At 55.3% G+C, this 17,392-nt stretch overlaps 1 protein-coding gene across 12 annotated transcripts in view; it reads right to left on the reverse strand.

Moving 5' to 3' along the window:
- RAP1GAP (RAP1 GTPase activating protein) overlaps positions 1-16,349 on the reverse strand; it is a 166,172-nt gene extending 149,823 nt beyond the window's left edge. For 2 of the 12 annotated variants that reach the window (XM_073656070.1, XM_073656064.1), the window contains exon 1: positions 9,927-10,192. Coding sequence is in view for 4 of the 12 variants with exons in the window: in XM_073656058.1 (XP_073512159.1) it covers positions 3,372-3,556 (185 nt within the window). In the remaining 8 variants the exon portion in view is untranslated. The other 10 variants (XM_073656058.1, XM_073656057.1, XM_073656061.1 and 7 more) reach the window with 9 other exon arrangements.
- Positions 16,350-17,392: the final 1,043 nt, after the last annotated feature.

A 17,392-nucleotide genomic window follows, 5' to 3' on the forward strand; every position in this document is an offset into this window, starting at 1 on the left:
TATAACTACTATAATACTGCCCTCTATGTACAAGAATATAACTACTATAATACTGCTCCTATATACAAGATATAACTACTATAATACTGCCCCTATGTACAAGAATATAACTACTATAATACTGTCCCTATATACAAGAATATAACTACTATAATACTGCCCCCTATGTACAAGAATATAACTACTATAATACTGCCCCTATGTACAAGAATATAACTACTATAATACTGTCCCCTATGTACAAGAATATAACTACTATAATACTGCTCCTATGTACAAGAATATAACTACTATAATACTGCCCCCTATGTTCAAGATATAACTACTATAATACTGCCCCTATGTACAAGAATATAACTACTATAATACTGCCCCTATATACAAGAATATAACTACTATAATACTGCCCCTATATACAAGAATATAACTACTATAATACTGCCCCCTATGTACAAGAATATAACTACTATAATACTGCTCCTATGTACAAGAATATAACTACTATAATACTGCCCCCTATGTTCAAGATATAACTACTATAATACTGCCCCTATGTACAAGAATATAACTACTATAATACTGCTCCTATATACAAGAATATAACTACTATAATACTGCCCCCTATGTACAAGAATATAACTACTATAATACTGCTCCTATGTACAAGAATATAACTACTATAATACTGCCCCTATGTACAAGATATAACTACTATAATACTGCCCCTATGTACAAGAATATAACTACTATAATACTGCCCCTATATACAAGAATATAACTACTATAATACTACTCCTATATACAAGAATATAACTACTATAATACTGCTCCTATGTACAAGAATATAACTACTATAATACTGCCCCCCTATGTACAAGAATATAACTACTATAATACTGCCCCTATGTACAAGAATATAACTACTATAATACTGCCCCTATGTACAAGAATATAACTACTATAATACTGCCCCCTATGTACAAGAATATAACTACTATAATACTGCCTCTATGTACAAGAATATAACTACTATAATACTGCCCCTATGTACAAGAATATAACTACTATAATACTGCTCCTATGCACAAGAATATAACTACTATAATACTGCCCCCCTATGTACAAGAATATAACTGCTATAATACTGCCCCCTATGTACAAGAATATAACTACTATAATACTGCCCCCTATGTACAAGAATATAACTACTATAATACTGCTCCTATGTACAAGAATATAACTACTATAATACTGCCCCTATGTACAAGAATATAACTACTATAATACTGCCCCCTATGTACAAGAATATAACTACTATAATACTGCCTCTATGTACAAGAATATAACTACTATAATACTGCCCCTATGTACAAGAATATAACTACTATAATACTGCTCCTATGTACAAGAATATAACTACTATAATACTGCCCCCTATGTACAAGAATATAACTACTATAATACTGCTCCTATGTACAAGAATATAACTACTATAATACTGCCCCTATGTACAGGAATATAACTACTATAATACTGCCACCCTATGTACAAGAATATAACTACTATAATACTGCTCCTATGTACAGGAATATAACTACTATAATACTGCTCCTATATACAAGAATATAACTACTATAATACTGCTCCTATGTACAAGAATATAACTACTATAATACTGCTCCTATATACAAGAATATAACTACTATAATACTGCCCCCTATGTACAAGAATATAACTACTATAATACTGCCCCTATGTACAAGAATATAACTACTATAATACTGCTCCTATATACAAGAATACAACTACTATAATACTGCCCCTATGTACAAGAATATAACTACTATAATACTGCCCCTATGTACAAGAATATAACTACTATAATACTGCTCCTATGTACAAGAATATAACTGCTATAATACTGCCCCTTATGTACAAGAATATAACTACAATAATACTGCCCCTATGTACAAGAATATAACTACTATAATACTGCCCCTATGTACAAGAATATAACTGCTATAATACTGCTCCTATGTACAAGAATATAACTACTATAATACTGCTCCTATGTACAGGAATATAACTACTATAATACTGCTCCTCTGTACAAGAATATAACTACTATAATACTGCCCCCTATGTACAAGAATATAACTACTATAATACTGCCCCCTATGTACAAGAATATAACTACTATAATACTGCCCCTTATGTACAAGAATATAACTGCTATAATACTGCCCCCTATGTACAAGAATATAACTACTATAATACTGCTCCTATGTACAGGAATATAACTACTATAATACTGCTCCTATGTACAAGAATATAACTACTATAATACTGCCCCCTATGTATAAGAATATAACTACTATAATACTGCTCCTATGTACAAGAATATAACTACTATAATACTGCTCCTATGTACAAGAATATAACTACTATAATACTGCCCCCTATGTACAAGAATATAACTACTATAATACTGCTCCTATGTACAAGAATATAACTACTATAATACTGCCCCCTATGTACAAGAATATAACTACTATAATACTGCTCCTATGTACAAGAATATAACTACTATAATACTGCCCCCTATGTACAAGAATATAACTACTATAATACTGCTCCTATGTACAGGAATATAACTACTATAATACTGCTCCTATGTACAAGAATATAACTACTATAATACTGCCCCTATGTACAAGAATATAACTACTATAATACTGCCCCCTATGTACAAGAATATAACTACTATAATACTGCCACCCTATGTACAAGAATATAACTATTATAATACTGCCCCTATGTACAAGAATATAACTACTATAATACTGCTCCTATATACAAGAATATAACTACTATAATACTGCTCCTATGTACAGGAGTGCTGTGGTGTTGTGTGAGCTGCAGTGACGGTTTCGCTGCGTCCTTGTGTGTGACCTTACAGCCGCTATACTACGCTGCTGTGCGGTATAAACTGCTGAGGCCGCACACTCGGGTGTGCAGGGTCACAGCTGCGGTGGCTCAGGGGAGATGTACAATGTACACGTGTTAGTTTTAACGTCTGTCGTCCAGGTGCGGGGCGTCACTGACAGGTTCGGGGTCTAGATCCATGAACAGGTCGCACTGGTCACTACCTGTGTGGGGGATGGGTGTTCTCATTGCATCACACATCAGAGGTGATGACATCACATCTTATCAGTTACATCACCCCTGTAATGGGCGCCCCTGGGGTCATATTGTGCGTTATGTTGGTTGTCGGCAGCAGGAGCCGTCGTCCTCTCACCCGTTTATCTTTCTGTATACACCGCTGCTGGCGGAGAAGAGAAAACCACGAGAAGCTGCGCACAACCAGTAACCTCTGACACTGAAGACGAGGATTAGGCACCCAAGTCAGGCCACGTCTCCACCGGGCGCCACGTCCCCTTCCCACCCAGCGACTCCGCAGAAAGGGCGCCACATTCACTTCCCACCCGGCGACTCCATATGACTGGGTACCACAACCCCTTCCCACCCAGCAACTGCACAGGACGAGGCACCACATTCACTTTCCACCCAGGGACTCCACGGGATGAGGCACCACACCCCTTCCCACCCGCCGAATCCACAGGACCGGTGCAACACCCCCTTCCTACCCGGCGACACCACGGGACGGGCGCCATGTTCCCTTCTCACCCGCCAACTCTATAGGACAGGCACCACATTCCCTTCCCACCCGGGGACTGCACAGGATGGGGCACCAACCACATCCCCTTCCCATCCTTAAACTCCACAGGACGTGCCACCACGTCCCCTTCCCCCTTCCACAGGATGCACACTGTGTTCACTAGAGGGCAACCCGTCCACTTCATACAGGACAGTACACTGTGCCCTCTTCCCACCCGGCGACTATGCAGAATGAGCGCTGCATCCCTTTACCACCCCGCAGGAAGAGGCTTTGTGTCCCCTCCACCCCCCCCCCGTGACTCCGCAGAAAGGGGCACTGTCCCCTTCCCACCCAGTGACTTCACAGAACGGATGCCACATCCCCTTCCTACCCGGCAACTCTGTAGAACGGGCACCACGTCCCCTCCCCACCGGGCGACTCTGCAGAACAGACGCCACGTCCCCTCCCAACCGGGCGACTCTGCAGAACAGACGCCACGTCCCCTCCCAACCGGGCGACTCTGCAGAACAGACGCCACGTCCCCTCCCAACCGGGCGACTCTGCAGAACAGACGCCACGTCCCCTCCCAACCGGGCGACTCCGCAGAACAGACGCCAAAGTCCCCTCCCCACCCAGCAACTCCGCAGAACAGACGCCACATTCCCTCCCCACCGGGCGACTCCGCAGAAAGGACGTCACGTTCCCTTCCCACCGGGCGACTCCGCAGAACAGACGCCACGTCCCTTTCCCACCGGGCGACTCCGCAGAAGGGGCGTGTCAAGAAAATATTAACGTCAGGAAAATGTTCTTCTATATTTGCCTGACATAGATGTTCACCCCCCTCCCTTATTCCCCTTCTGCTCAGCACAAAAGCCCCAATTAACACAAGCCTGAGAAAAAGCTTACACAAACAAATGCCAGCCAAACAGTTTTATAACTTCATTTAGAAGAAAGCATCTTGTCCCTGGCACTCACGGGGGGTAATTACTGGCAGGGTTGCACAAATTTGTGTGTAACTGGGAAAGTCCCTTTCCCGAGCTTCAAAGAGAGTTTAACAGAAATTTCAAGCTGACTCCGAAATGAATTATGAAATATTGTGAGTTCCATACGTCTGACAGTAAAGGGACCGATATGTTTAGTGACCAAATCAGCCCAGGAATGTATAGGTAGTTTTCCTGGCTGTAAGCAAAATCAGGGAGCTGTAGCGCAAAAACACCAGAATAGCAGACTGCAGCTATGTGATGTGTGGTCTCTAAATAAAAATAAAATCATAAGGGAAAAAATGGCATCGTTTGCAAGCTTCTGCGATCAACGAGCGATGAGTTATTGCAGAGGTTAGCGTCTTTAATAAAAATGTACAGGCTGGAGACCGGCCCACATGATGTCACCACAAGGGGCGTGTGGCCAGATCTCCCCTTAGGTATAAGAGAACCCATGGACCTTACAGGAGCACTCATTGCCAGGGGGGAATAAGAATTATAAACAACGGGTCCTGTTCAATAACAGCAAAGTCAACTGGGGAGCCTCTCCTCCACCTATACTGAGTTGTCTCAGCGATCGTATAGTGTAAGTTTCACCTTTTTATCCTGTTTATTTTATGTAACTGCCTTTGTATTTTAATGTCCCCTTTGTAACATCCTTGTATATATTTTTCCTAAACACTGCCTCCCTTTTGGATTAAATATAAAATTTAATAGTTCTGTTTCTTTTGTTCTGTAATCGTTCCCTTCCCCGAAGCCATATACGCTACCAAAACGCAGGCGTCCGGCCAGGCCGGTATTATATTTCAAACTCGGCCGGTGGTGGCAGAGAATAATAATAATAATTGGGCTATCGTGAAGCTGACAGTAACAGTACGAGGGTGTACACATGGATTCCAGGCTTTGTAGCCCAGAGGTGTGACGCCATACGCTCACTGGTCGCTTGCCGATATCCACGTAGCGAGCAGTCTGGATCGCGTGCTCGCGACCCCGGACAAAATACTGACAGCGTGACGGCAACGGAGAGAGATTGCGTGATTTCCCCGGGGTCGTCCATGTGTTGGAATCCCTGACAGGACGCCATGTCCCCTTCCCACCCTGAGACTCCGCAGAACTTACGCCACGTCCCCTTCCCACCCTGAGACTCCGCAGAACGCACGCCACGTCCCCTTCCCACCCGGAGGCTCCGCAGAACGGACGCCACGTCCCCTTCCCACCCGGAGGCTCCGCAGAACGGATGCCACGTCCCCTTCCCACCGGGCGACTCCGCAGAACAGACGCCACGTCCCTTTCTCACCGGGCGACTCCGCAGAAGGGGCGTGTCAACAAAATATTAATGTCAGGAAAATGTTCTTCTATATTTGCCTGACATAGATGTTCACCCCCCTCCCTTATTCCCCTTCTGCTCAGCACAAAAGCCCCAATTAACACACGCCTGAGAAATAGCTTACACAAACAAATGCCAGCCAAACAGTGTTATAACTTCATTTAGAAGAAAGCATCTAGTCCCTGGCACTCACGGGGGGTAATTACTGGCAGGGTTGCACTAATTTGTGTGTAACTGGGAAAGTCCCTTTCCCGAGCTTCAAAGAGAGTTTAACAGAAATTTCAAGCTGACTCCGAAATGAATTATGAAATATTGTGAGTTCCATACGTCTGACAGTAAAGGGACTGATATGTTTAGTGACCAAATCAGCCCAGGAATGTATAGGTAGTTTTCCAGGGCTGTAAGCAAAATCAGGGAGCTGTAGCGCAAAAACACCAGAATAGCAGACTGCAGCTATGTGATGTGTGGTCTCTAAATAAAAATAAAATCATAAGGGAAAAAATGGCGTCGATTGCAAGCTTCTGCGATCAACGAGAGATGAGTTATTGCAGAGGTTAGCGTCTTTAATAAAAATGTACAGGCTGGAGACCGGCCCACATGATGTCACCACAAGGGGCGTGTGGCCAGATCTCCCCTTAGGTATAAGAGAACCCATGGACCTTACAGGAGCACTCATTGCCAGGGGGGAATAAGAATTATAAACAACGGGTCCTGTTCAATAACAGCAAAGTCAACTGGGGAGCCCCTCCTCCACCTATACTGAGTCGTCTCAGCGATCGTATAGTGTAAGTTTCACCTTTTTATCCTGTTTATTTTATGTAACTGCCTATGTATTTTAATGTCTCCTTGTAACATCCTTGTATATATTTTTCCTAAACACTGCCTCCCTTTTGGATTAAATATAAAATTTAATAGTTCTGTTTCTTTTGTTCTGTAATCGTTCCCTTCCCTGAAGCCATATACGCTACCAAAACGCAGGCGTCCAGCCAGGCCTGTATTATATTTCAAACTCGGCCGGTGGTGGCAGAGAATAATAATGATAATTGGGCTATCGTGAAGCAGACAGTAACAGTATGGAGGGTGTACACACGGATTCCAGGCTTTGGAGCCCAGAGGTGTGACGCCATACGCTCACTGGTCGCTTGCCGATATCCACGTAGCGAGTAGTCTGGATCGCGTGCTCGCGACCCAGGACAAAATACTGACAGCGTAACGGCAAGATATTGCGTGATTTTCCCGGGGTCGTCCATGTGTTGGAATCCCTGACAGGACGCCACGTCCCCTTCCCACCCGGAGACTCGGCAGAACGGACGCCACGTCCCCTTCCCACCCGGAGACTCGGCAGAACGGACGCCACGTCCCCTTCCCACCCGGAGACTCGGCAGAACGGACGCCACGTCCCCTTCCCACCCGGAGACTCGGCAGAACGGACGCCACGTCCCCTTCCCACCCGGAGACTCGGCAGAACGGACGCCACGTCCCCTTCCCACCCGGAGACTCGGCAGAACGGACGCCACGTCCCCTTCCCACCCGGAGACTCGGCAGAACGGACGCCACGTCCCCTTCCCACCCGGAGACTCGGCAGAACGGACGCCACGTCCCCTTCCCACCCGGAGACTCGGCAGAACGGACGCCACGTCCCCTTCCCACCCGGAGACTCGGCAGAACGGACGCCACGTCCCCTTCCCACCCGGAGACTCGGCAGAACGGACGCCACGTCCCCTTCCCACCCGGAGACTCGGCAGAACGGACGCCACGTCCCCTTCCCACCCGGAGACTCGGCAGAACGGACGCCACGTCCCCTTCCCACCCGGAGACTCGGCAGAACGGACGCCACGTCCCCTTCCCACCCGGAGACTCGGCAGAACGGACGCCACGTCCCCTTCCCACCCGGAGACTCGGCAGAACGGACGCCACGTCCCCTTCCCACCCGGAGACTCGGCAGAACGGACCCCACGTCCCCTTCCCACCCGGAGACTCGGCAGAACGGACGCCACGTCCCCTTCCCACCCGAAGACTCGGCAGAACGGACGCCACGTCCCCTTCCCACCCGGAGACTCGGCAGAACGGACGCCACGTCCCCTTCCCACCCGAAGACTCGGCAGAACGGACGCCACGTCCCCTTCCCACCCGGAGACTCGGCAGAACGGACGCCACGTCCCCTTCCCACCCGGAGACTCGGCAGAACGGACGCCACGTCCCCTTCCCACCCGGAGACTCGGCAGAACGGACGCCACGTCCCCTTCCCACCCGGAGACTCGGCAGAACGGACGCCACGTCCCCTTCCCACCCGGAGACTCGGCAGAACGGACGCCACGTCCCCTTCCCACCCGGAGACTCGGCAGAACGGACGCCACGTCCCCTTCCCACCCGGAGACTCGGCAGAACGGACGCCACGTCCCCTTCCCACCCGGAGACTCGGCAGAACGGACGCCACGTCCCCTTCCCACTCGGAGACTCGGCAGAACGGACGCCACGTCCCCTTCCCACCCGGAGACTCGGCAGAACGGACGCCACGTCCCCTTCCCACCCGGCAGAACGGACGCCACGTCCCCTTCCCACCCGGAGACTCGGCAGAACGGACGCCACGTCCCCTTCCCACCCGGAGACTCGGCAGAACGGACGCCACGTCCCCTTCCCACCCGGAGACTCGGCAGAACGGACGCCACGTCCCCTTCCCACCCGGAGACTCGGCAGAACGGACACCACGTCCCCTTCCCACCCGGAGACTCGGCAGAACGGACGCCACGTCCCCTTCCCACCCGGCAGAACGGACGCCACGTCCCCTTCCCACCCGGCAGAACGGACGCCACGTCCCCTTCCCACCCGGAGACTCGGCAGAACGGACGCCACGTCCCCTTCCCACCCGAAGACTCGGCAGAACGGACGCCACGTCCCCTTCCCACCCGGAGACTCGGCAGAACGGACGCCACGTCCCCTTCCCACCCGGAGACTCGGCAGAACGGACGCCACGTCCCCTTCCCACCCGGAGACTCGGCAGAACGGACGCCACGTCCCCTTCCCACCCGGAGACTCGGCAGAACGGACGCCACGTCCCCTTCCCACCCGGAGACTCGGCAGAACGGACGCCACGTCCCCTTCCCACCCGAAGACTCGGCAGAACGGACGCCACGTCCCCTTCCCACCCGGAGACTCGGCAGAACGGACGCCACGTCCCCTTCCCACCCGGAGACTCGGCAGAACGGACGCCACGTCCCCTTCCCACCCGGAGACTCGGCAGAACGGACGCCACGTCCCCTTCCCACCCGGAGACTCCGCAGAACGGACGCCACGTCCCCTTCCCACCCAGAGACTCCGCAGAACGGACGCCACGTCCCCTTCCCACCCGGAGACTCGGCAGAACGGACGCCACGTCCCCTTCCCACCCGGAGACTCGGCAGAACGGACGCCACGTCCCCTTCCCACCCGGAGACTCGGCAGAACGGACGCCACGTCCCCTTCCCACCCGGAGACTCCGCAGAACGGACGCCACGTCCCCTTCCCACCCAGAGACTCCGCAGAACGGACGCCACGTCCCCTTCCCACCCGGAGACTCGGCAGAACGGACGCCACGTCCCCTTCCCACCCAGAGACTCCGCAGAACGGACGCCACGTCCCCTTCCCACCCGGAGACTCGGCAGAACGGACGCCATGTCGCTCACGACTTTGTACAGTTGAGTTATTGGTGAATTGGGATAATTGCTCCAGGGCGGCGGTTCGGCCATCACCTGCTCGGCTCCGGTGGACATCACACCTGGTGGCGGCTCCACCTGCAGATCCCGCACACTGATGCGCTGCCACAGACGCTGATTGTCACCGGAACACCCGGTCCAGGCGGCCGTCCAGTCACTACAGCGTCAGCTCTGTGGCCCACACCGGAGACCTGCCTGCAGCACGCCCGGGCTCGTCATCGGACCCCACAGTCCTCAGCGCTGGAGACCCCCATGTAAGCAGAACTCACCTGAGCCGCCGCCGCCACCGTCCGTCCGCAGGATTATCCGGCTCTGCTGACGATCACAGGCTGTTAACCATCGCAGCCCCGGTCCTGTCCCCACCTGACACAAAGCCCCGGATAAGAAGGATGGAGGACGACTGACGCAGCAAGACGAGTCCCAATCCTCCATCTGCAGCCGCGAATCCCGGCGAGACCCCGAGCCAATGGCAGCGACGCAGACGGCCTCCTGCGCCCAGCGGCTGAGAGGGAGGAAAGCAGCCGCCATCTGCCCTCCCCCTGCGTCCCTGCCGGATCATACCGACCCCGACCCCTGCCCCTTACCTGTGCCCGACCCCTGCCTCTGCCCCAACCTGCTCCTGCCACAGCCCCTGCCCTCCCCCTGCGTCCCTGCCGGATCATACCGACCCGTGCCCGGCCCCGACCCCTGCCCCGACCCCTGCCCCTTATCTGTGCCAACCCCTGCCCCAGCCCCTTACCTGTGCCGACCCCTGCCCCTTACCTGTGCCCGGCCCCTGCCCCTTACCTGTGCCCGGCCCCTGCCCCTTACCTGTGCCGACCCCTGCCTCTGCCCCAACCTGCTCCTGCCACAGCCCCTGCCCGACCCCTGCCCCTTACCTGTGCCCGGCCCCGACCCCTGCCCCTTATCTGTGCCAACCCCTGCCCCTGCCCCTTACCTGTGCCCGGCCCCTGCCCCTTACCTGTGCCGACCCGTGCCCGGCCCCGACCCCTGCCCCTTATCTGTGCCAACCCCTGCCCCAGCCCCTTACCTGTGCCGACCTGTGCCCTGCCCCTAACCTGTGCCCTGCCCCGACCGGCCCCTGCTCCGGGACCCGTGCTTGGCCCCTGCCCCGGGACCTGTGCCCGGCCCCGTGCCCTTCCCCTGCCCTGTCCCGTTCCCTGTTGGCGGCAGTGTCCAGGCAGGCGATCACTACTAGGTCAGCGATAACTCACCAACCATCGAGATCACTGTGATTGGCTGAGCAACAGGCCGGGTGTCAGACCGTGGCACCAGAGCGTACGCCCAGAGTGTAACCCCAGACCATGGCATCAGACCTTACCCTGAGACCATACCCCCAGAGCATGTCACTAGAGCATACCCCCAGACCATGCCACCAAACCGTACCCTTAGAGCGTGCCACCAGACTGTACCACCAAAGCATGATCCCAAACACTGCCACCAGAGGTCACCCCCAGACCGTGCCACTAGACCGTACCCCCAGACCGTGCCCCCACAGTCCCCATCCCCAATATGTCACGCTGTATCAGCCACCAGTGTCGGGCGGCGGGGGGTAGCGCTCAGATCAACAGCAGTCGCCAGTCACCGACAAGATGTCCAGCTAGGCCGGAGCCCAGACTCCTGTCAGGCGGTGCGCGCTCGGCCGCTCATTACCCGGCGACTCGTCCTCTCCGCTTCCCTCCTGTCAGGCGGTGCGCGCTCGGCCGCTCATTACCCGGCGTCTCGTCCTCTCTGCTTCCCTCCTGTCAGGCGGTGCGCGCTCGGCCGCTCATTACCCGGCGTCTCGTCCTCCCCGCTTCCCTCCTGTCAGGCGGTGCGCGCTCGGCCGCTCATTACCCGGCGTCTCGTCCTCTCTGCTTCCCTCCTGTCAGGCGGTGCGCGCTCGGCCGCTCATTACCCGGCGACTCGTCCTCTCTGCTTCCCTCCTGTCAGGCGGTGCGCGCTCGGCCGCTCATTACCCGGCGACTCGTCCTCTCTGCTTCCCTCCTGTCAGGCGGTGCGCGCTCGGCCGCTCATTACCCCGCGTCTCATCCTCTCAGCTTCCCTCCTGTCAGGCGGTGCGCGCTCGGCCGCTCATTACCCGGCGACTCGTCCTCTCTGCTTCCCTCCTGTCAGGCGGTGCGCGCTCGGCCGCTCATTACCCGGCGTCTCGTCCTCTCCGCTTCCCTCCTGTCAGGCGGTGCGCGCTCGGCCGCTCATTACCCGGCGACTCGTCCTCTCTGCTTCCCTCCTGTCAGGCGGTGCGCGCTCGGCCGCTCATTACCCGGCGACTCGTCCTCTCTGCTTCCCTCCTGTCAGGCGGTGCGCGCTCGGCCGCTCATTACCCGGCGACTCGTCCTCTCTGCTTCCCTCCTGTCAGGCGGTGCGCGCTCGGCCGCTCATTACCCCGCGTCTCATCCTCTCAGCTTCCCTCCTGTCAGGCGGTGCGCGCTCGGCCGCTCATTACCCGGCGACTCGTCCTCTCTGCTTCCCTCCTGTCAGGCGGTGCGCGCTCGGCCGCTCATTACCCGGCGTCTCGTCCTCTCCGCTTCCCTCCTGTCAGGCGGTGCGCGCTCGGCCGCTCATTACCCGGCGTCTCGTCCTCTCTGCTTCCCTCCTGTCAGGCGGTGCGCGCTCGGCCGCTCATTACCCGGCGTCTCGTCCTCTCCGCTTCCCTCCTGTCAGGCGGTGCGCGCTCGGCCGCTCATTACCCGGCGTCTCGTCCTCTCTGCTTCCCTCCTGTCAGGCGGTGCGCGCTCGGCCGCTCATTACCCGGCGTCTCGTCCTCTCCGCTTCCCTCCTGTCAGGCGGTGCGCGCTCGGCCGCTCATTACCCGGCGACTCGTCCTCTCTGCTTCCCTCCTGTCAGGCGGTGCGCGCTCGGCCACTCATTACCCGGCGTCTCGTCCTCTCCGCTTCCCTCCTGTCAGGCGGTGCGCGCTCGGCCGCTCATTACCCGGCGTCTCGTCCTCTCTGCTTCCCTCCTGTCAGGCGGTGCGCGCTCGGCCGCTCATTACCCGGCGTCTCGTCCTCTCCGCTTCCCTCCTGTCAGGCGGTGCGCGCTCGGCCGCTCATTACCCGGCGTCTCGTCCTCTCTGCTTCCCTCCTGTCAGGCGGTGCGCGCTCGGCCGCTCATTACCCGGCGTCTCGTCCTCTCCGCTTCCCTCCTGTCAGGCGGTGCGCGCTCGGCCGCTCATTACCCGGCGACTCGTCCTCTCTGCTTCCCTCCGTATCTTCCCGCCGTCCCCAGAACTGAGGATCTTTCTCCCCCGGAGCGGAGGGGGATTTACATGTTGTCATAGTAACGGGATTAAAGTCTCACAGAGGGAGCTGACGATTACGAGCGCAGCGGGGGTCCGGCGACGACTTCATGTGTTGTGTCACATAGAGAACAGGGAGACCCCGCCGGAGCGGCGCTGACCTCTGGAGACCCCCTGCCTGCGAGGGGACCGGCCACCGCCTCCCCCATTACCTATAGGAAGGTCTCCCTGGAGGCGAATCCTTGAGTGACTGGACGCCAAGGAATGTACCGACCCGAGAGCGACAGAATATGGCGTCCTGGGGGTGAAGTGCGTCAGCTGGGGTGAAGCCGGACGCCAGGGTATGAGGGCAGCAGCTCGTGCCCACCCTCCGGCATCTGTGGTAACAAATCAACTATGGACGACGAACTACACAAAACCTCCACCGAGAAAATCACCAGAAAGACCTGCGGATACCGATCAGAGAGGACCACAGAACCCACCACACCGGGCTGTGCCGCGGGAAAGGGCAGTCTACTGTACAAACCACACCGGCCTGTGCCGCGGGGAAGAGGCAGTCTACTGTACAGACCACACCGGCCTGTGCCGTGGGGAAGAGGCAGTCTACTGTACAAACCACACTGGCCTGTGCCGCGGGGAAGGGGCAGTCTACTGTACAGACCACACCGGCCTGTGCCGCGGGGAAGAGGCAGTCTACTGTACAGACCACACCGGCCTGTGCCGCGGGGAAGAGGCAGTCTACTGTACAGACCACACCGGGCTGTGCCACGGGGAAGGGGCAGTCTACTGTACAGACCACACCAGTCTGTACCACGGGGAGGGGGCAGTCTACTGTACAGACCACACCGGCCTGTGCTGTGGGGAAGGGGCAGTCTACTGTACAGACCACACCGGCCTGTGCCGCGGGGAGGGGGCAGTCTACTGTACAGACCACATAGGCCTGTGCCGCGGGGAAGGGGCAGTCTACTGTACCGACCACTCTGGCCTGTCCCGCGGGAAAGGGGCAGTCTACTGTACCGACCACTCTGGCCTGTGCCACGGGAAAGGAGCAGTCTACTGTACCGACCACTCTGGCCTGTGCCACGGGAAAGCGACAGTCTATTGTACAGATCACACCAGTCTGTGCCGCGGGGAGGGGGCAGTCTACTGTACAGACCACGCCGGCCCGTGCCGCGGGGAGGGGGCAGTCTACTGTACAGACCACGCCGGCCCATGCTGTGGGGAGGGGGCAGTCTACTGTACAGACCACACCGGCCCGTGCCGCGGGGAGGGGGCAGTTTCTCTCCCTTAGTATACCCGGCCTCCCGCCCCTATCCATACGCCCACCACTGGCCTTCGGGCCCCCGTTCGGCGGTGCGCTGTGCACGTCCGGCTTTTGTCCCGGCATTGGCAGGTTTGATCCCAACCATCTTGGGACGGCGGCGGTGATGTCACAGGTCGCACCTCCGGGCCACAGACACACGAAGACCGGGGGGCCGAACGAGGACTGGAGTGTGAACACGCGCATGATTCACACCGTGTGCGGCTGCACTCCTGACCATGAGGTGACGCTGTCTCTGCACGACCCCCACAACGTCCGTCAGCTCCTCCATAGAATATAACGAGCAGCAACTCAGGATCGGAGAGACCTGCAGCCACCGACAGGAAATCACCCGAGAAGTGAGAGCAAAAGTCAGTCCAAGGGAAGGTCGCCGCCGCAGGTAAGGGATCGGTATACAGGGCTAATGGACGGCGGGCGCCATCGCCACCCGGTGGTCACTGCACAGACAGCGCCACAGAAAGACACGGAGCAGACTGTGCGTGGCATAACACTGAGCAATACTTAGTGTCCCCAGCAGTCCCATGTAACACCACAGGTGATGCCGTAGATGAGACGTTGCCCACGCCGCCGTCTCTGCTCGCCCGCCTCCGCTCGCCCACAGGCCCTTCCACCGTTTCTTGGATATAGCAGCTGACGCTCAGAACATTCTTATATAAGGTGACATCTTTTTTACATGACAATATGAAGACGTCGGAGATAATCACGGCAGCAATTACGTGAGTCATGATTACGTGAGTCATCACAGTCGCCTGTGGGAGGCAGGTGACGGATCCAGTCTGCGAGGGACAGACGCCAAACCTCACTCACCGGCCCGATCACGGGGCCCCAGAACCGGCATCACACAAGGAGCCTAAACCATAAGGAAACCTCCTCAGGGGCGGGGCCTCACAGGGAGGAGCCATCTCAGCCAATCACAGTGAGAGGCTTCTTCATTGGCTGATATATTGGGGTGTAATGGAAACTCTCAGGCACGTACGCCCAGAGATTACATCCAGTCCAGGCCCTCATCATACAATCACCGAGACCCCCCGCCCCGTCTATTACTAGCCGAGTACACTCACAACTAATGTGACGCCACCACAAGCTGCCGCCCGAGGCAGGGGCCGAGACCCCGTGTGGTGTAAGAGCAGCTCCAAGGGGTCGTCATCAGCGGCCAACCAAGTCTGCTCCACCTGCACTGTATGGGCCCCCCGGGTCAGGCTGATAACAGAGAACACCAGAGAAGCCTCTGACCGTCAGCAGGGGTGCGCAGTCCCATGTAAATGAGGCAGCCTGGCTGAGGAGGAGCAGCTCTTCCCCGGTGTTTTCTCTGCTTGCTGTCAGTGAATGGCAGCCATGTCTGGAGCCGCCGCCCGGGGCACAGGATGGTGGTGGAGGCCGGTGCCCGACTGTCCTGAGCTCCGACTAATCCCTGCACCAAGCAGCTCCGGGCAAACACCAGACCCCCCAATAATACTGGGGGCCGCAGCCGCCAGAAAGAAGGGCCCCCCGGGGCCAACACACAGAGGAGAGTGGGGGCCACAGAGGATCTACAGACATTAGCGCTACCTGCACCCCAAGACAGGGTTAACAGAAGAGTGATGGATGCTCTGCAGATCTCTGGAGGGCGGTGGTGTAATACTCTGCAGAATATATCATGTATCTGGCTGGAGCGATGTTCTGCAGAGAGGTCAGTATGTATCTGTCAGGAGGAGCGATGCTCTGCAGAGCTGTAGAGAGCAGTGGTTTAATACTCCGCTCCTCTGGGTTCGGGGTCTCGGCAGCACTTACCTCGTGTATCCCCCAAATGTGAAGCTTCTCTTCCTGTGGTTCATGGTGTGACTGAGGGTCCGGCTGCTGGGGGTCCGTCCACGGCTCCCCAGATTCCCACCTCCATTCACTACTGAGGAGTTCGGGGCCCAGATGGCGGCCGGAGACGAGCGGCGAATACACACAAGTCTGTGAGCGCCCCCTATAATATCCAGCACTGACAGCGCCTCCAAGGGGTCTCTAAGCCCCCCAGCAACATCCCACCACACCCCGCCTGTCCTCACTGCAGGGGGAGTACAACTAACAATGCCTCTACTGTGGCTGATAACAGGGAGTAATAGATTGTAGTCTCCTGTCCTACAGTCACCTCCCCCAGTAATGGCTGATAACAGGGGGCAGTAGCGGAGGATGATGGGGGTTGTAGTGATGACCTCCTGGTATTTGCGGTCTCCTGTGTGTCGGCTCCGGGGGGGGGGGGGGGGATATTGCTGAATGCCCCATTGTCAGCCCCTGCGCCCGTGGCTGGGTCGCCCCGCACAGAACAGTTGGCACATTGTCCTGCTGCAGACAGTCACTGGTTATCAGAGGGCTGGGAGCATCTTATATAGTGTCCGTCCTCCCATAATGCACTGTTCTATGGGCGGGACCTCTTTGTGCTGTGGGCGGGGTATGTAAGTGACACTCCACCCCCCTGTGGTGTCAGAGAATGTAACCATCTAAAATGACACATTGTAACAAACCCCCAGCTGAGAGCAGCTCCGGGCTGGATGGAGGCTCCGCCGGACTGAACAATGTTCCTTCTCATCGTCAGCGAGTCTGACAACGTCTAATAGAAGGTGGTGCAAGACGCAGAACTAAAAGGAAGGATGGATGGACGGACGGATGGATGGATGGATGGACGGAAGGATGGATGGATGGACAGACGGAAGGATGGATGGAAGGATTGACAGAAAGGATGGATGGACGGATGGATGGAAGGACGGAAGGAAGGATGGACAGACGGATGGATGGACGGACTTAAGGATGGATGGACGGAAGGATGGACCATCATCTATGACCATCGCACTCTAATCAGCATGTCCATTTGTCTACTCTTCTTGCAGGTACAACGAGCTTTCCGTGTGTGACCTATCTTGCCATTCCTGTCTGCACTAACCTGGTATGTCTGTAAGCCGACCACAGAACGACCCCGTAAACAATGTTTATGTATGTTTTCACTCTCTCCCCTATAGTCCTTCATTTTCTACTAACCCCACTAATCCCTATACCTAGTAAAGAACTCTTCATCTCTCCCTCCATCCTCCCCATTCATCTCACCTCCTCCTCAGAACTGTTCCTCAATATTCAATTCTGCATCTCCAAACACAGACAGCTACCTCATGCCCTCTCCTGCTCCCACCTGCTAACACTTTCTCTGCTCCTTCTGA

Source organism: Phyllobates terribilis, unplaced genomic scaffold, assembly GCF_046119375.1.
Source record: "Phyllobates terribilis strain yellow unplaced genomic scaffold, ASM4611937v1 Scaffold_12__6_contigs__length_324123572, whole genome shotgun sequence".
NCBI classification, from domain to species: domain Eukaryota; kingdom Metazoa; phylum Chordata; class Amphibia; order Anura; family Dendrobatidae; genus Phyllobates; species Phyllobates terribilis.